A 17,707-nucleotide genomic window follows, 5' to 3' on the forward strand; every position below is an offset into this window, starting at 1 on the left:
GGCCCCTCGAGTCAGCAGTAGCCAAATATCACAGCGGAATTTATTGTGTTTTAAGAAAGACTACAAAAAGGTAGAAAACAGCTCGGCACACTAGACTACCACACGCGTGGACACTTTCACGGCCAGGAGAGGGGAGGCCCCGAGGGCAGGGGGGACGGAGTGGGGGTGGGCCACCCCAAAAGCTGTAGCACGCGGAGCACACAAAATAGTGATTTTTATACAATAGGTTCAGGTTTTTCTTTTTTTCCTTTTTTTTTTTTTTTTTTTTTTTTTTTTTTGCTTTTTGCTTTTTGCTTTTTGCCATAAACATCTATCTCACAGGTTGAAGACACTGAGAAAACCGGAACAGATAAGGCCATGATGGTTGGAAAAAAACCAACAAGTTACCAACTCCGCTCGGGCGGCTCACAAAAATCGCACAATAGTCGTGTGGGGGGCGGGGCGCACTGCACGGAGGAGAAGCACAGTCTCCTGGGAGAGGAGGAGCGCGGAGGTTCCATTACAAACCAGAGGCGGGCGGCCTGGGACACTGCGGTCTTGGATCTGAGGGAGTGGAGCCCCCAGCCTGGGCCGGGACGGGCGCGGGCACTTCTGGACCCCACTGCCGGCAGCAGGCCCCTCGGGGCTCCCACGCCCAGCCCCGCCTGCTGCTCTTTGGAAGCTGGAGGCGGCATCCCCCCGGCCACCCTACCCCCCGACCAGGCCAGGCAGTGCCCCCCTCTAGGGCTGCGGGGCAAGGGAGGGCCCAGCTCTGGAGAAGATGCGACACCCACGGCTTTAATTGCACTTATACCAAGGAGTGGGGAGCGGTGGGGTTGCTGGGGGAGGGGTCCCGGGGCTGCTGCTGACAGTGGGGGTCCCCAGGTGACGCCCACCTGTGCCCACCTGGGGCTCAGGGTTCGGCCCAGGACAGACTGTGCAAAGCCAGCGAGCTGAATAAGTTAACGGTTCCACAGGGGAGGGGGGGGCCTGCCTGCTTGCCCCCTGGGATGGGAGAGGGAGATGCTGAGGCCTCGGAGGCCAAGGAGCCAAGCTGGCTGTCCCACGGGGCACCTGGGCACGGAGGCGGGTTCCTTAAGGCACGTCTTTTGTGTCAGTTTGCAGCTGCGGCTCCGCCCCGGCCCTGTGATTGGTGCCGGCCCCACTGGGGGCGGGGACCCCCTAGCCTTCCCTGTCTTGGAGGCCCCCATCCCGGCCCTGGCCGAGGCTGGAACGGTGACAGCGAAGCCACAGAAGCTGTGAGGGACCCTGGCGTGGATGGGCGGCGGGGGCGGGCGGGGCGGGGTGGGGGGAGGCCGCGGGCTTAGCTGGAGGGCAGCGCCTGCACGAAGAGGCCCCGTGTGTCTGTCCTTGCCAACTTGGCCGGCGGCTCCAGGGCGTCCGGGCCCAGCGCGGGTGACTCTCCGCCGGCTGCCAGTGAGATGTCCTGTGGCAGCTCGTCCTCGCTCTCCTCCTCCTCTTCCTCCTCCTCGTCTGGGGCACACAGAGCAGATCCGGCTCAGCGTGTGGCGGCCGCACCCCCAGAGCACCGTGGGCACCTCCTCCGCCCCGATCCCTCTGGGTCACCGCCCCTTGGACTCAGGCCCTGGGTAGGGATGCGCCCCGCCTACCTTTGTCCGGGTCAAGGGGGTTCAGCGAAGTGGTCAGGTTGGCGAACTGCAAGGAGGCAAGACAAGGGGTGAGGGTCCCGCCAAGGGTGGGGGGGGGCCCGCCCGCGCCCTGGGCGCCCCGCCGCGCGCACCTCGCCCATGACGGCGATGGGGGTCTCGCCCTTGGCCTGGGCCACGCGGTGCTCGATCAGGTAGTACATGTACTCGTCGTAGAGCAGCCGGATGAGGTGGAAAGACCCAAAGCTGGCAGCGCTGCGCAGGGTCAGGTCCCGGATCACCATGGAGCTGTAGGCGGCGGCGGGAGAGGAGACCGTCAGGCCCGGCCCCGCCTCTCGCCCCCGTATAGTACCGCAAAGACCCCAAGCGCCGGCAAGCCCGGCGACGCGGGCCCGGCCTCGCGCTGGCTCCCCAAGGGCTTCCGTCAGTGACAGCAAACGGTCATCACCCAGCCCACCGCCAACAGGGCCTCCGCCTTCGTAAAAGGGCACCTGAGCCCCAGGGAAGGCGGGGGCGGGGGCGGGGGCGGGGGGGGAAGGTCTTCTCCCATCTCAAATTCCCCGAGGAGGCGGGGCCTCTTGTGATCCCATTCTGACCCGCCCCCGGAGGGGAGGAGCCGTCCCTAAGCCCCCGCCCTCAGATCAAGGTCCTCCCACCCCGCCCCTTCCCGCCCGGATCGCGCAGGGCCCGAGCGCACCTGTAGAAGGACCACTTAAGGAGGAAGAGCTTGGCGGCCTTGGGGAAGCCGGCGCTGCCCTGGTAGGGCTTAAGCACCTGGCTCACGACGCCGTCCAGCCAGGCCGCCCACTGCTCCAGTGAGTTCTGCTGCTGCAGGGTCACCTTGAAGTCCTGCTCCAGACGCTGCACCACGCGGTCCTCGCAGCGGCACACCCACGAGGCCTGCTCCTGCAATACAGCGGGCACGTGCCCGCGGCTCAGCCACCGCCCCGGGGCCGCCCCGCGCTCACCGGCTCCGCCGCGCGCTCACCTGCACGTTGGCGAAGTCCACGCGGTTGAGGTCGCTCAGCATCTGGTTGATCTGCGCGGTGTTCTGCAGCACTGCCCGCGCCGCCTGCGCCAAGTGGTTGAGCGACGTGTAGCGTCGCAGCGTCTGCGCGAAGGCACCGGCCGCCGCCACCTGCGGGGCGGGGGGAGGGGGGGAGGCTTGTGGCTTGTGTGGAACCCACCTCCACCCCCGCCATCCCCTGCCCCACACACTGCAACTTCTCTGATCCTTTCTTTCTCCTGAAAGGGAGGGATGTATCTTGTCGTTTTTGTTGGGAAATCAAGGGGTTTGGGATTTTCAAACTTTGGGTGGACACCCAAAGTATGGGACAAAAAAAAAAAAAAAAAAAAAAAAAAAAAATCAATGCAATGTGTCTGACCAGATTATTTCTTTTCTTTTAAATTTTATTTGAGCGAGAGAGAAAAACTGTGCACATGAGCAGGGGAGAGAGGGGAGAGGGACAGAGGGAGGGAGGGAGGGGGGGAGAGGGAGAGAGAGAGAGAGAGAGAGAGAGAGAGAGAGAGAGAGAGAGAGAATTCCAAGCAGGTGCCACGCTCAGCCCAGAGCCAGATACGGGGCTCAATCCCACAACCCTGGGATCATGACCTGAGCCAAAATCAAGAGTCAGAAGCTCAACCGACTGAGCCACCCAGGTGCCCCGTGTTATTATTATTTTTAATTAAAGGACACAATACAAACTCTGAGGGCACTGCCTAGAAAGGGCATTGCTTGGATTGTTATTCCTTTGAGTGTCAGGGAGGGTGGGGTTTTGTTCATCTCCGTCATTTCTGTGCTCCCAGCATTGAGAACTGTGCTGGCACACAGCAGGTGCTCAATAAATGCATGCTGAATAAATGAATGAATACATGAGTCTTGCCAGTTCTGAAGGGCTTCCCCCTGGATCCAGCTTCTACTCTTTCCACCCATCACCCCCCCCCCCCCCAGTGTGCAGTGCACTCAGGGGTGATGCTTCAGATGTCCGGTTCTGTACGACTGTCTTGTTACCATTTTAAGGACAACAAAACAACCCTTTTCTTCCTTTTACTTTTTTCGCTCAAGAGCAAGCACGTCGCATCTAATCCCTCACATCTAAGCAGTGAATGTGCAGCATTGATGCAGAGGGCCATTATTCTGTTACCTTATAGATGGTGCTTTTTTCCCCCCCTGTTGAAACCGTCTGAAGAGAACTACTTCAAGCTGCATTTGGTTTTTATTTTTTTAAGATGTTGGATCGTGTACAAAAATACCACCAAGGGGTTGCGTTTCAGAAGTGGGCACCTGAGGAAGCCGGTTTGTAAAGACAACACCCAAAGCTCACTCTGAGGGAACAGGAACTGCCTCTCTAACGGGGAGGGGAGACCAAGGCCCCCAGCCCACAGTTCCATGGCCAGGAGGGAGGAGCTGGGCTGTGCACCCAGGCTGGCCGCTCGGCCCGCCCTCACCTTCACACGCAGCATCTCCTCTGGGATGTTCACCATGGCGTGGGTGAGCCAGCTCTCCAGGCTCTTGGCAAAGTTCCGGATCGCTTGGGTCAAGGCACCTGTGGGTGGCAGCGGGGGCGTATCAGGACCGCAGGGGGGAGGGGGGAGGCGGGAGGGTGGGGGGGGGGGTGTGTGTGGCCGTGGTGCACTCACTGGGGATGGGCCGCAGCACGTCAGGGATGAGGATCTCCACCAGGCCCTGGTACAGCACGTTGTCACAGTGCTTGGTCCACTGCAGCACTGGCTCAAACTTGGAGAGGAGCACCAGGCTGGCCTTGGGCAGCCGCTTCTCAGCCTCGTCGTGCCTGTGGACACCCACCCCGCCCCTGAGGTCAGGCTGACACGGGCCCCGATGCCCCCGGGGTCAGACGGGCACAGGCACCCACCCGCTGCGGGGAGGAGACGGCCCGGCGAGGCGCGCTATCCCCCCGCGCCGTCAGACCGACACACAGGCACGCTCCGGGGTGGGGGTCACAAGGCCACGTACACCCCCCAGACTGCAGGGGTTCGGGCAGATGCCCCCCTTCTACATGATGGCCGAGGTCTGGCTGCCCCGGCCCCGGGTGCTGCTGACTCACACAGTGCCCCACGTCCTTCCCTCCTCCCCACTCCCACTGAGGGACTCACACGGCCAGCGGAGGCGCCTCGTTGGGCTGGCTGAGGTTGTACCTCCAGAAGGTTTTCCACAGCGTCTCCACCAGGGTGAACTGCAGGTTCACCATGACGTCGACAATGGCCTGTTGGGGAGGCTGGATGCTCAGGGACGGGGCGGGCGTGGGGCAGCATGGCCTTCCCTCACCCCTGCCCACCCAGCCGGCTGCCCTACCTCACAGTGTTCCCGGTACAGGACCTGGAAGGCCTTGATGTCCCCAGGCCCGACGCCCTCGGGGAGCACTTTGCCCTGGAGGTCAAGCTCCGAGAAGTCAGGGAGACTCCTCGAGGCATCTGGAGGCGGGAGGAGACACCATGAGGCCTTTATCCTCTCCCTGCGCGCACCCCCCACCCCGCCAGGCCTCTCCCTGGGATCGTATCAGGTTGTCATCACCCTCCTCCCCAGCAGGGCCCCCCCCCCCCCGCAGGCAGTGGGGGACGGTGAGGCTCTGCGGCAGGGGCGGGGGGACAAGGGAACCATGTGCATGCTCTCCGGAGGCCTCGGACCTGCCCCAGAGCCCGCCCCGCGGGCCAGGACACTCTCACCCAGAAACTGCTGGTACTGCTGCACCTGCGCGCTGATGTCCGACAGCCCCGCGGCCTGCTGCGGCCCCACAGCCACGCCGTTCGTCATGCCCTCCATCTTCTGGAGGGGCTTGAGCCTGCAGAGGGGGCGGTTGGGGCCCTGAGACAGGCCAGCAAGCCCTGCCCCCCCCCCCCCCCCCCCCCGCGCGGGGCCGCCCCTTCCCGCTACCTCTGCTTCTGTGAGAAGGGCTGGCCCCGCATGGCCATGTGCTGCTGGTCCTCCATCAGTCGCAGCAGGGGCGAGCTGGCCTTGATCCGCAGGCCGTAGTAGTGGTATTTGGAGTTGCCCCTGGGGGGAGGCAGAGGGTGAGGGCCAGGCTGCGCCCGGGGTGGGGGGGGTGGAGGGCTCCGGTTGTTCGCCCGGCCCTTCCCGTCACCCCTGCCTCCTCTCTGCTTGGGGGACGAACAGCCCGGGGGCGAGACCCGTGTTCCACAGAGCCGAGCGGGCGCCGCGCTGGGGAAGGACAGGGGCTGTGGGTGTCAGGCGAGGTCCCCACGTGCCAACGGCCTTCTGGGAAGGCGGGGCCGGCATCGGAGGGCACGCCTGGGCCCCTGACGCTGGCACGGGCCGGGAGCTCCGCACGGACTCGTAGACTAATAGTTATAAGGACACCGCGGGCCCTGGCCTGAGCGCTCCGCACGCACAAAGGCCCGTGTTCCTCAGCCCTATCCCCTGAAGGGTGCTCCTGGCACCCTCCACAGACAGGTGAAGAAGAAACCGCGGCACAGAGAGACGGTCAGGCACGTGCAAGCGAATGAGGCAACGCCTAAGCTGGGAACTGGACCGGAGAGATGAGCAGGGCTCACCCCAGGGAGGTGTGGGCGTTGCAAAGGAGAAGAAGGGAAGAGTGGGTTCGTGGGATGGCTCCTTGTTCCTCCCTACATGAATGCACTCGAAGGCCCTGATTTAAGCACCAACCGTGTGCAGCTCCTGCATTTTAGCATTGGGAAGCCAGATCAGAAACAAGAGAAGGGAGTAACCCAGAGTCATGTTGGATGGTGCTCCTCCGTAAGGAGAAAAAGCAAGCGGGGAAGGGGGCGGTCTGGGGAGTCAGGGAGGCGGGAGGTGGGAAGGCTGCAGTTTTGGTTAACGGGGCCAGGCGGCGTTTGAGGAAGAATACGGGGGAAGAGTGCGTGAAGGAGAAGGCGTAGCTGGTGCAAAGGCCCTGGGGTGGGAATGCGTGGGTGTGACAGGAAGGGGCCAGTGAGCGAGGGCGTGACAGGGGTAGCCGAGGCCCTGGAGAACTTGGGAGACAGGGCGGGCTTTGCGGCTGTCGGGGGTGGGCGGCCCACCTGGTGCCCAGCCGTCGGGTGCGCAGGCCCATGAACACGGAGCGGATGAGCTTGCCGAAGGAGGCGGCGTTGACGGGCTCCAGCTTCTGCTCCTGGCAGTGCAGCAGGTAGTGGCAGTAGAGGGTGCTCCGTGGCAGGCTCACACCCTCGGCCGTCTCATAGTTGTCTAGGAGCCACTGAACCTGGGGCCGGACCAGGGACCGAAGAGCATGAGGCACTGCTTTAGTTTCTGGAATACTCATTGTGAAGTGTTCTCTGTACCTATTTTCTTTTCTTTTGTTAATGTTTATTTATTTTTGAGACAGAGAGAGAGAGAGCACAAGCAGGGGAGGGGCCAAGTGAGGGGGACAGAGGATCCAAAGCGGGCTCTGCGCCAACAGCAGTGAACTCACGAACCCTGAGACCGTGACCCGAGCTGCAGGTGGAGGTTCGATAGACTGAGCCACCCAGGCGTCCCTTCTCTCTGTGCCCATTTCCAATTGTGACGCTGACAACCACGTTGTAGGTCACATCGTAGCATAATCACCGGTGGGAACTAAATCTCATGGAACTCTCTAGAACTGCACCATCCAACAGAGTTGCCTCCAACCACACGTAGCTATTTAAATTCATTTATACTGAGTGGAAAAGGCCAATGTCAAAAGGTCATGTGGAGTATGATTCATAGAACATTCTCGAGATGACAGCATTATAGAAATGGGGAACAGATTCATGGTTACTGGGGGTTAGAGACGTTGGGAGGGAGGAGGGCGGGGGTTACCATAAGGGGTAGTTGGAGGGTGATCTTTGTGGCAGTGGAACAGTTCTGCATCGTGATTGTAGCGGTGGTTTTCCAAATGGACACCCGTGATAAAAAGATAGAAGTAGACCCCCCGCGTTGTACCAAGGCCAGGTTCCTGGCTGGATACTGTACTGTAGTTACGTAAAACGTAACTAGTGGGGTAATCTGAGTGGGCGGGGTAACCTGGGTGAGCCGCCCACAGGGGTCTCCCTGTACTATTTTTGCGGCTTCCTATGAATCTACAATTATACCAAAGTAGCGTAAGGAAAAACAAACAACTCAGTTCCTTGGTGACCCCAGCCACATCTTAGGCACTCAATAGCCACATGTGGCCAGAGGCCTCTGTATTGAACAGCACAGAGGGAATACTTCTATCAATGGGGAATGTCTAGAGGACGGCAGCGTTCTAGTGAAGCATGTCTGCAAACTTCGGGTAAGGACCCGTTACAGGGTCATGAAATCAGCTGGGTGGGTCACAACCAGCATTCGAACAACATAGACCTGAAGCCGGGCTACATGGGGGGTTATAAGGGAGGTTCAGCCTGCCTTCTGAGAAAGCTTCTGTCTCGGTTATGTGGTCCATGATGGGTGGCTATGTCAAAGGGCGGTATTTATTTATTTAATTTAAAAAAAGCTTTTTTTAATGTTTATTATTTTGGAAGGAGAGAGAAGAGAGAGTGAGCAGGGGAGGTGAGGGGCAGAGAGAGAGGGAGACACGGAATCTGAAGCAGGCTCCAGGCTCCGAGAGCTCTCAGCACAGAGCCCGACGTAGGGCTTGAACTCACGAACGGTGAGATCACGACCTGAACCGAAGTTGGAGGCTCAACCGACTGAGCCACCCAGGCGCCCCCAAAGGGCGGTATTTAAAATCGCTCCAGACCCCCGGGGCACCTGGGTGGCTTGGTGGGCGAAGCGCCTGACTTCGGCTCAGGTCATGATCTCACGGTTCTTGAGTTTAAGCTCTGCATTGGGCTCTGTGCTGACAGCTCCGAGCCTGCTTCAGATCCTCTGTCTCCCTCCCTCTCTCTCTGCCCCTGCCCTGCTCGCTCACTCTCTCTCTCTCTCTCTCTCAAAACTAAATAAATATTAAAAAATAAAAATAAAAATAAAAAAAATCACTCCAGACCCCAAGTTCCAAGAGGACAAGGACCACCCTGAGACTACTAGGCCCTGATCCAACCACAGTCACAGGGCTAGTGAGAGGCCCGGCCCAAGTGACTCCATACAGCCCACCTCTGGGCAGAGAGAGGTTTTCTTGTCACCTTCTAGATGGACAAAGTACCTTGCTCAGGGCAGCTCCCCCCATGCGGGTGCCTGCCTCTCCCTCCCCTTGCTATACGCCTGCCATCATCAGTTCTGATCACAGGAGACAACACTTCTTGGGGCCCTGGTCTAACAGCCTCATGCATATGAGCTGAGGCCCAGAGAGGCTGAGTAACTTGTCTGAGGCTACACAGCCAGGATCTGATCCCCGGACATCTTCATCTGAGGATTCCCCCTCAAGGGTGCGAAGACTCCTGCTGCCGGTGACCAGTGACCACCCACCGCCCGCACCCAGCACCTCCCCCCCGCCCCCGGCCCTGCAGGCCTTTTCTGGGGCCCGAGTTGGCACTTACGGTGGCTGGCGAGGCACGCGTGGTGTGGGAGTAGGACTGGCTGGCGCTGCCCAGCATGTAGCCGCCCTGGATCACATAGGTGCCTGCTCCGCTGCCGCCGCCGCCGCCGCCGCCGCCACTGCCTCCGCCGCCGCCGCCCCCGCCGCCGCCGCCCCCGCCCCCGCCGCCGCCACCGCCGGTGCCGCTGGCGCCGCCGCTGGCCCCACCCGCGCTGCTGGCGGAGCTGGTGACGACCTGGCTCCCGGACACGTACATGGGCACGGAGCCGCTGCTGGCCACCGCCTGGGAGGTAGCGGGCGTGCTGACCTGCGCAGCTGTGCCTGCAGCTTCGTAGTAGCTTGCGCCCGCTGTCTGCGTGTACAGCGGCGTCTCCGGGTAGGGGTAGGTACTGGAGCGGCTGAGAGGGAAACAGAGGCAGGAGTCAGCGGGCAGGAGCTGGGCAGCCGAGGGGCGGGGCGGAGGGGGCTCCTGTGGCGCCGGGGCCCTCCCAGGATGGGAGCCAGAGGCCGCCAACATTTACCCATGCCGGACCAGGCACCACTCTGAGCGGGTGCCTGATGGGGCGCAATTTTCCATGTAATCCTCAGAACGGCCCCTGGCATGGGAGCCCACACCTCAGATGTGAAGAAGCCAAGACAGAATGGCTAGGTCACTTGGAATAGGGCACACACTTCACTCAATTAAAAAAACAAAACAAAACAAAACAAAACAAAACAAAACAAAACAAAACCAACTCATCAAGCACCTACTGTATGCTGGGCACTGTTGCAGGCACTACAGACCCAACAGTGGGTAAGAAAGAAAAAGCCCTGCCTGGGGGAGTTCACGTTGTCACCGGGAAGCCAGAGGAGAAGCAAGCACAGAGGTGAATCAAGGGCATTGCAGAACGTGGTCGGTGCCCAGGTAGTAAACGAGACGGGAAGAGGGGGCTGGAGAAAGGGGAGGGGTTCTACTTTCAATCCTGTGGCCACCCTGGGGGCCATTCAGCGATGACTTCTGGAGTGCAGAGCATATCCCTTTGAGGCAGAGGAGCGTTCTCCTCCAACCGTCCCAGGACCCGCGTCAGATGATGCGGGGGCTCAAGGCTGCAGTTCATAGCAAGAGAGCAAAAACAACTGGGGTCCCTCTTTGGAGGACAGTTAAGTGAAAGGTGACAGAATCCTAAGAAGGGGTAAGAAAGAGGAAGATCCTGCCAAAGAAGAAGCTCCAGAACATTTTTTCAGGTGAACGAAAGAGGTGGGGAAAGGTAAGGATGGGGTTTCCGGAACAGGGGGGAGACTGTGCCCCATTTCCTATCTATGTCTGCATCATGCGGGTGGAGGTCCCATGGATGGGGAGTAGGCATCTCACAAGACATCGTTGGACACAGTTTTGGTTTCTGAGTCCTCTTAACTTATTAGTGATTCAAAACAACATCAAATTTTAAAAATCCAGAAAGGGAGCAAGGCCGGCCAGATGGGACCCGCCGCAGAAGGCTCTGTTGTAACAGGCTCCTGAAGGAAGCTGGGGAAGGAGACTTGCAGGCCTCCAGGGCGGCAAGGAGAAGGCGGGGGGAGGGGCAAGGGGGGAGGGGAGGGGGGGGGGGAGGCTGGTCACCCGAAGTGGGCGCCCTACCTGTTGGACACCAAGAGGCAGCTCTTGACTGCGGCATCCTGGTCCACGTCTACTGAAGTGGCACTGGGTGGCACCAGCAAGTGCCCTCCACCCCATCCCCAGGCAGGGACCACAGCCAGCCCAGCCCAGCACCCCACCCCACCCCACATCTGGAGCCACACGTGCTCGAAAAATGTTGCTCTGGCAGCAGTTTGCTGCATGATTGAACGAATGTGTGCATCTCTGGACAGAGCCAGAGCCAGAGGTGCAGGGACTGTGGCTTTGGCCAGGGAGGGGGTCCAGGCTGGCAAAGGGCTGGGAAGCCGGTTAAAATCCACTGCAAGAGACAGACAGGGGACACAGTGCTACTAACAATTTCACCAGAATCCGATGGCGGTGATGGGCCACGTGTGATCCCACACGCGATAACCACGGAGGGGAGAATTCAAACAGAAGCAAGGACAGACACTGCCAGGGGAGGCAGAAGGAGCCAGCCCGGCACCACAAGGCCTGGGCTTGTGCCTCCCTTCTACTTTCTGGGGGCCCTATGGGGGCCACTCTTCTTTCCAGAATGCCCTGTATGGTCCCTACCCACTCTGGTTAACTGCGTGGCTAAGAGACTGGCAGCACGGGATAAGTCAACGGAACTATGAGGTAGCTGGAGGCCGTCGACCATGACTCAGGTGCCAGGGTCAAGCCCCCTGGGATAGGCCACAGCACCACGATCCGGGGACTGAGTTGCTCTATGAGCTAATCCCCAGCATCACGCCCTTATGGGACAGGTGGGTGGGGGATGTAAGGAAAAAGGTCAGACACAACACAAAGAAAACCGGATGAAGCTTCCGACAATTAAACCGACAATCACCGTGATCCTGGAACTATTACTGTGAAGGAGGAGAGAGCGACGGTGGTGTGAGGGGTCTCCCGGACAAGACTGAGCCAGAGCGGAGGCTCGGGCAGGCCTCGGGCATGGCATCTGCCTGACGTGGCAGGCGTGCAGGGCACGCAACAGCAGGGAGAGGAGGGCCCCCAAGTGTCGGCCGGGCGGGCACGGGCTACGTCGTTCACGCTATGTCTGCACCGTGGAGTATTATGCAGCCGTTAAACAGGGTGACTGGGACCCGGTCAGAGAAACAGGCAAGAGCTTTGAGACACACAACTGGGAAGAAATAAAGGACAGAACATTCTGCCTGTTTCTGAACAAAAAAGGGGCTAGTTTCTATTCTCAGGGTGCCTCTAGGAGGAAACAAAGAAACTGGTCACAGCACTGCCTTTGGAGCAAGCTTGGGGGTCAACAGGGAAGATTTCTTTTTCTTTAACATTCCCTACTAATTCAGAAAGCTTGTCTTATAAAAATTAAATTTTCTTTTTTTTTCTTTTCTAAAAACCAGGCCCATCTGACCCCAAGGTCTTAAGTTATACTGGGATGCCTTTCCCAACCTGCGAGGGTCCCCTCTGCTCTGCCCCTGCCTGATGGCTGCTGGTTATCCTGGGGAAGCACCTATCACCTGTCACCTGAGGCCTTGAAGGCTGGCTGGTCTGCTAGGGGCAGGGACTCTCAGGCCTCAAGTCCCAGCAGCAGGGTCCTGAGCCGACCTAGGCCCCGCCCCCCCCAGCCCACTCACATGGCACTGGCCGTGTAGCTGGCGTCACCACCCTCCACATACTGCACTTGGCTGGAGTACACGTGTGGGACGGGCACCTGCTGGAGCTGCTGCACCTGGTGTGGGAGGAAGGGCACACAGAAGGTCAAGGGTGGGGCGGTTCCTCTGCCTCTGCCTCTGTCTCTAAAGGGCTGGTAGCTGTCCAAGCTCGCAAGGACACCTGGCTCCCCGGCGGGGAGGCTGCGTTTCTGGACTTTCTGAACACATCCTGGACAGGGCCAGGGGTCAGAGGCCCGGGGGTTGTGGCCTTGGTCAGGGCTGGGAATCGGGCGGAGCTGTGTCAGAAGCCAGGACTCTGTGCTTAGGCTACGGACGGCAAGGATGGGGCCTGACGTGAGGCGGGCTGAGGAGACCCCGGAGTCCTACTCTGAGCGTGAAAGCTGGACCCCACAAGTAGAGCCAAGCACTGGGACAAGGCTGTCACTAGAGCTAAAGCCAAAGCTGGAGCCTGAAAACCACATACAAACAGGGCCTCAGGGGTGGAGCCTGCATCAAGGGAAGGATCCCCGTCCGTAGGGGCGGGGCCTGGAAACTAAGCACAGGATGTCAGGGGAGGAGCCAGAGGCCAGGGGTGGGGCTCCGGTTGGCGGGACACAACCTGGAATTACTGACAAGGTTTGGGGGGCGGGGCCTGGATTCCCCACCCCCATCCCCCGCCCGTCTGTTGGAGTGGAGGCTGGGACCTGGGACCGCCAGTCTTGGGGGTGGGGGTGGGGGGGGTGGGGGTGGGGTCGGAGGTGGGTCCCCACACTGGCCGGGCGGAGGTGGGGTCTTCAGGGCCAGCAGGGCCAGGCGGGCAGCCTGGGGCCGGGCGCCGGCCGGGGCCGGCGGATCCCGCCCCCGCCCGCCCGATGCCCCCCGCCCGTGCGTCGGCCACCTACTTTGAGGGCCGTGGCGGCCGTGCCGAACACTAGCACCTGGGGGACTCTCTGGATCCTGACCCTCTGGTCGGGGCTGGCTCGGGCCGGGAGCCCGGGCAGTGGCTCGAAGACCACTTTCTGCTGCGGCAGGAGCAGGTGCGGGGGCATCACGCCCACCAGCTCCACCCACTGCTCGGCGCCCGGCTCGTAATGGGGCGGCGGCGGCTGGGGGCTGCCTAGCTGCCGGACCTCGCCCCTGCACGCGGGCGGGAGCGGCGGCGGCTCCGGGGCCAGCGCGCTCGGCCGGGGCCCGGGCGTGGGTGGCCGGGGCGGCGGCTCCGGCGGCGGCGTGGGCCGGGGCTCCTGCTGCTCTGCCTTCCTAGCGGGAAACTGACTGCCTGAGCTCTGGAGGACAAACAGAGACACTGGGGGGTCACCGGGAGCGGCCGTGGGCGGGGCTCTAGGCCTCCGCCGCCCACCGGGTCGCTGAGCCCACGCGGCAACCCCACGGAAGATCCCGCCCGGTGCCTCAGGGAGGGGAGAATCCAGATCTCTCTCTTAGCAAAACCTGGGCCCTTGAACCGCCAGGTGCCGGGGAGAGGGGAGGCTCCAAGACAGTCTAGAGCCCACAGCCCAAGCCCTTGAGGAACTCCCCGCCCCCCACTCCCCGCCCCAGCCCCGCCCCATTCCCTCCCTGCAGCCCGATGGGCCCGCACCCACCCCTCCCCAGCCCGGGCCTAGTCCCAGTTTGCCCAGAGGTAAGTGGAGAAGACACGCACCTCTTGAGCCACGTGAACTGGCTGGAGCCCCTGCACCGTAAGTTGCTGCACGGGGCCGGCTTTGGGCGCCTGTGGAGTGGCTTGGACCACGGACCTCTGGGATGGAAAAGGCAAGTCAGACTGTGGTAACCGTGGCGACCAAAGGCCCACCCATCCCTGAGCACCCACCCCATGCCCCCATGAACTCCCGTAAGCCTCACAGCAGCCCGGTGAGAAAGAGGCCACCATTCTCCAGCTCTTCCCTGCCGGCCCTGCACCAAGTGCCTTTGAGATTCAGGACCACATTGACCCCGGGCGTTCAGTTAGAGGCGTGAACAGAGGCTCATCAAAGTGAGGCTGACAGGAAGTGGCAGAACTGAAGTTGAACTTGGGACTGACTGCGGGAGTCCTTGTCACCCACCCCCACTCTGGACATGAGTTATCGCACACCCCCACATCCGCCTGCCTCCACATCCTTGCTTTAATGCTACCGCAGGAATACGGACATCGCCCTCAGGGCACAGAGCGAGGGGCAGAGGCGGGGGGTGGGGTGGGGTGGGGTGCCGAGTGGTGGATTAGGACTCGGACCCAGGCCTGGAGGTTCAGAGGGTGCGTGGTGCTTGGCAGGACACCTGCGAATCCTTCAGGATGGGGTTTCCGCTTTTCCTCTGGGGGAGGTCTGTGCCTTTCATCTGGTTTTGCGAGGGGTTTGGGACCCCGCAACGTGTGTGATGGCGACCAGATGGCAGACGACCCTTGCCACTTAACCTGCCCCAGCAGCTCAGAGCATAGCCTCCTCCCAAAGGCTGGCCGTGCATTTGGAGGCTGGGCCTCTCCCCGAGCTCCTTAGGGGTAAGCCTGGACTTGGCCTCGGGGCTTCCTCCCGGCGAGTGGGCCCAAAGAGGCAAGGTTGTTTCTCAAAGTTGTTTCCAGCGCCCGTTCAGTGTTAGGTGCCACCTGTGAGGACCACATCTCATCCCCCAGCAACCCCGACCACCCTGCCCCCAGACTCCCAGGGCAGAAGCCATTATGCAGATAAGGATGCTGTGTCTGAAGGAGAGCAGAGGTGCTTGCCAGAGGCCCCGGGGGGGCCGGCTGAGGATGCACCCCTACCTGCTTGGCTCCCACAGACCTTCCCGACCGCAGCTCTCACAGACAGCCAAGGAGGCCGCAGAGGCTGCCTGGCCAGGACCCCCTGCCCCAGCCACCGCCCGCCTTGGCCTGGCACCTCTTGGGTGACGGGGACACTCTGCTGAACGCCACAGACCTGCAGCTGCTGCGGCACGGCACCCGCGGGGGCCCCAGCCGTCTTGCTGGAGGAGCTGTTTGCCTGCCCCGGCGACCGCTGCGAGGGAAGGAGACACGGGAGCGTAGTCTGGGCACCCAGGCCCTGGAAAACCCTTCTCAGGAGGGCTGTCCCAAGAGCTACTTGGGGAGGGTGGCAGTCTACAGAGGTCTCAGCCTCTTAGGCTGGTAACTGGCCGCGTTTCATGAATCCAAATGCCTAGTCCCTGCCGTAGCCCCGCTCACTCCCAGGCAAGGCTAGGGGTTCGGCTCACAGGTGCCGGTGGGGGGACCCACCCTCCGCAGCCCAGATGGCCTCAGCTCAGAGGACACCTGTGCCTCCGAAATCAGAGGGACTGCCGCCTTGAGGTGAGGAGGGGTAGGTGAGGCGAGCCCCACTTTCCAGATGGGAAGGGATGTCCCAAGGCCACACAGCTGAGTGGCGGCACCGGGCACTGACCCCAGGCAGACTGGCGACAGAGTCCCTGTGAGCTCTGGGCCCTGCTGTGGCCACTCGGAGCCGACGGCCCTTGGTATTATTAGCTGTTTTACACAGAAAACACTGGGCTCAGGAGGCTCCAGGGGCCTGGCCAGAGTCCCCCAGGAGAAATGGCTGAGCTGGGGGTCTGACCCCAAGCTCCTGATGCTGCCACCTATGCTCCCAGCCACCCGTGGTCTGCCTGCCTCCAACACACTCATTAGTGCTTAGGGGGTCCCCAGAACCCTGTAGTCTGGGGAAGAGCCTCTACCAGCCCTGAGGGGCGCAGGGGGACCCGCTTTGCTTCCCGGGATGCGGGGTCCTGATGCGGAGCTGCGAGGCCCATCTCAGGCTGGGGTGGGAAGCGGCTCAGAGCTGGCAGGGCCACGAGTCAGGCAGCCAAGCCACCCGACCCGGGCTCAGTAAGGACTTTGGAGGAGCGAGTGGGCTTGGGGGCGCAGGGACCCCTCCAAGTATACTCTGGGGGTACATGCCCAACCCGGGGAGAGAGGTACAGAGAGGGCAACCGACGGGGCCACCACCTACCTCAGGGGGCGAGTGCACCTGCTGGGTGCCATGCACTGTCAGGGAAACCTGGCCACCCTTGCCGCCTGGGGCCGTGCTCTGCACCACCAGACGCTGCGTGGGGAGAGCCTAGAAGCAGGAGGAAAAAGGACCACAGTTCACTCACAACAGCCCGTCCGGTTCCCGCGAGCATCTGCGCCACACCAGGCGATGTCCTGGTGGTGCTCACCGTCAGCTCACAAAACTGCCCCGACGGCCCCCGGGCAGCACTGTTACTACCCCCACCGCACACAGGGTGACAGCGAGGCCTGGGACGGCGAAAGCGCTTGCCCGAGGCCCTGGAACCGGTAAGTGGCCGAGCCAGGGTCGGCGTCCAGGGAGCCTGGCTCCGCAGGCCATGCGCAATATGCTCTCACCCTTGAAGCCCGTTCTGGGCGGAGCCCCGTCACACCGCCGGCAGCCTTCTGGGGGACAGGCCACCGTGTACTCACGGTCCCCGTGCTGGCTACGGGCTCTTGGCTCCTAACTGGCATTGGGTTCTCTGCTTTGAGATATCGGGGCTGGGCCTGAAAGCCACCTTCCTTATTGCTACTCCTTGGCTGTCTATTAAGATGTCTCGTGCAGCAACTCCTTCCCCAACAGGCCCTGACTGCCACCGTCTCACTGGCCGGAGGCGGCGGTCATCCCCCTGGATGGGGCCTAGGTCCTTGATGCTGGTGAAGGCCCATCTGAGCAGGCCACCAGGAACTGGCTCTGCAACCCAGGGGGAGGCCGGGCCTGGTGTGGCACCCTTACCTGCTGGGGCACTGAGATGTTGGTGAGCTGGAGGGGAGACACGTGGCCCGGCTTGGCCTGCACGCTTGTCTGGACCAGCAGACGCTGTAGGGGCAGGGAGTAAGGACCTGAGCCATGCGGGCTTCCCCAGGGCGGGGCGGGGGTGGTGGCTGAAGCGAACATCTTGCTAAGAACAGGTGAGCAGATGGCTCTGGCAGCAGGGTGGGAGGGGAGGCCAAGTACCTGTGGCCACCGTCACCAATGCCCCTCTCGTGTGCCCTCCCGCCCTGCCCCCTGGGGGGGAGGGGAGTGCGTCCTACCTGCTGGGTGCCCTGCACCTGCTGAACCACCTGAGTGGGGACTCCGGTCTGGCTGGCTGTGGAGCCCGGGCTGGCTTCTGATACAGTCTCACTGGCCCGCATGGCGCCTTCTGTGAGGAAGGGTCACCGGGTCAGCTCCTCCTGCTGTCCCTGTCAACCCTGAGCCTGAGCCCATCAGGAGGGGACGAAGTGGCCTGAAGCTGATCCTCTGACAGAGCGGGGTCTCTCCAAGATCCTGCCTGTCTCCTGGCAGGCCCTGACACTGCACACTGGGATAAGCCTTAAGGACCTGTGGCCCTTGACAGGCAGAAGCAGCCCCACCCCACCCCACCCCTCCTCGTCCCAACGCTAGACCAGGAGGGGTGACTGAGGAGCCGTGATGCTCAGGCCCAGAGGGCTGGATCCCTTTCCCCAACAGATAGGACTTGTGG

At 61.7% G+C, this 17,707-nt stretch overlaps 1 protein-coding gene across 16 annotated transcripts in view; it reads right to left on the minus strand.

Annotated features, from left to right (window-relative positions):
* Positions 1-26: 26 nt before the first annotated feature.
* The window catches only part of RFX1 (regulatory factor X1), a 32,292-nt gene continuing 14,611 nt past the window's right edge, over positions 27-17,707 (minus strand). For 9 of the 16 annotated variants that reach the window (XM_078443320.2, XM_060630435.3, XM_060630443.3 and 6 more), the window contains 20 exons: positions 17,277-17,386; positions 16,978-17,061; positions 16,204-16,311; positions 15,124-15,240; positions 13,917-14,012; positions 13,159-13,542; positions 12,239-12,333; positions 9,021-9,417; positions 6,624-6,805; positions 5,500-5,619; positions 5,292-5,407; positions 4,921-5,039; positions 4,722-4,831; positions 4,248-4,399; positions 4,056-4,153; positions 2,596-2,745; positions 2,305-2,513; positions 1,742-1,895; positions 1,611-1,656; positions 27-1,473 (listed from right to left, as the gene is read on the minus strand). In XM_078443320.2, coding sequence (XP_078299446.2) covers positions 1,304-1,473; positions 1,611-1,656; positions 1,742-1,895; positions 2,305-2,513; positions 2,596-2,745; positions 4,056-4,153; positions 4,248-4,399; positions 4,722-4,831; positions 4,921-5,039; positions 5,292-5,407; positions 5,500-5,619; positions 6,624-6,805; positions 9,021-9,417; positions 12,239-12,333; positions 13,159-13,542; positions 13,917-14,012; positions 15,124-15,240; positions 16,204-16,311; positions 16,978-17,061; positions 17,277-17,386 — 3,017 coding nt within the window. In that variant the 3' untranslated portion in view covers positions 27-1,303. Of the gene's footprint in view, positions 1,474-1,610; positions 1,657-1,741; positions 1,896-2,304; positions 2,514-2,595; positions 2,746-4,055; positions 4,154-4,247; positions 4,400-4,721; positions 4,832-4,920; positions 5,040-5,291; positions 5,408-5,499; positions 5,620-6,623; positions 6,806-9,020; positions 9,418-12,238; positions 12,334-13,158; positions 13,543-13,916; positions 14,013-14,116; positions 14,219-15,123; positions 15,241-16,203; positions 16,312-16,977; positions 17,062-17,276; positions 17,387-17,707 lie in introns of those variants that run through there. The other 7 variants (XM_060630436.3, XM_060630437.3, XM_060630438.3 and 4 more) reach the window with 7 other exon arrangements.

The sequence above is a fragment of the Panthera onca genome, chromosome A2 (assembly GCF_046562875.1).
Source record: "Panthera onca isolate mPanOnc1 chromosome A2, mPanOnc1 haplotype 2, whole genome shotgun sequence".
Classification (NCBI taxonomy): domain Eukaryota; kingdom Metazoa; phylum Chordata; class Mammalia; order Carnivora; family Felidae; genus Panthera; species Panthera onca.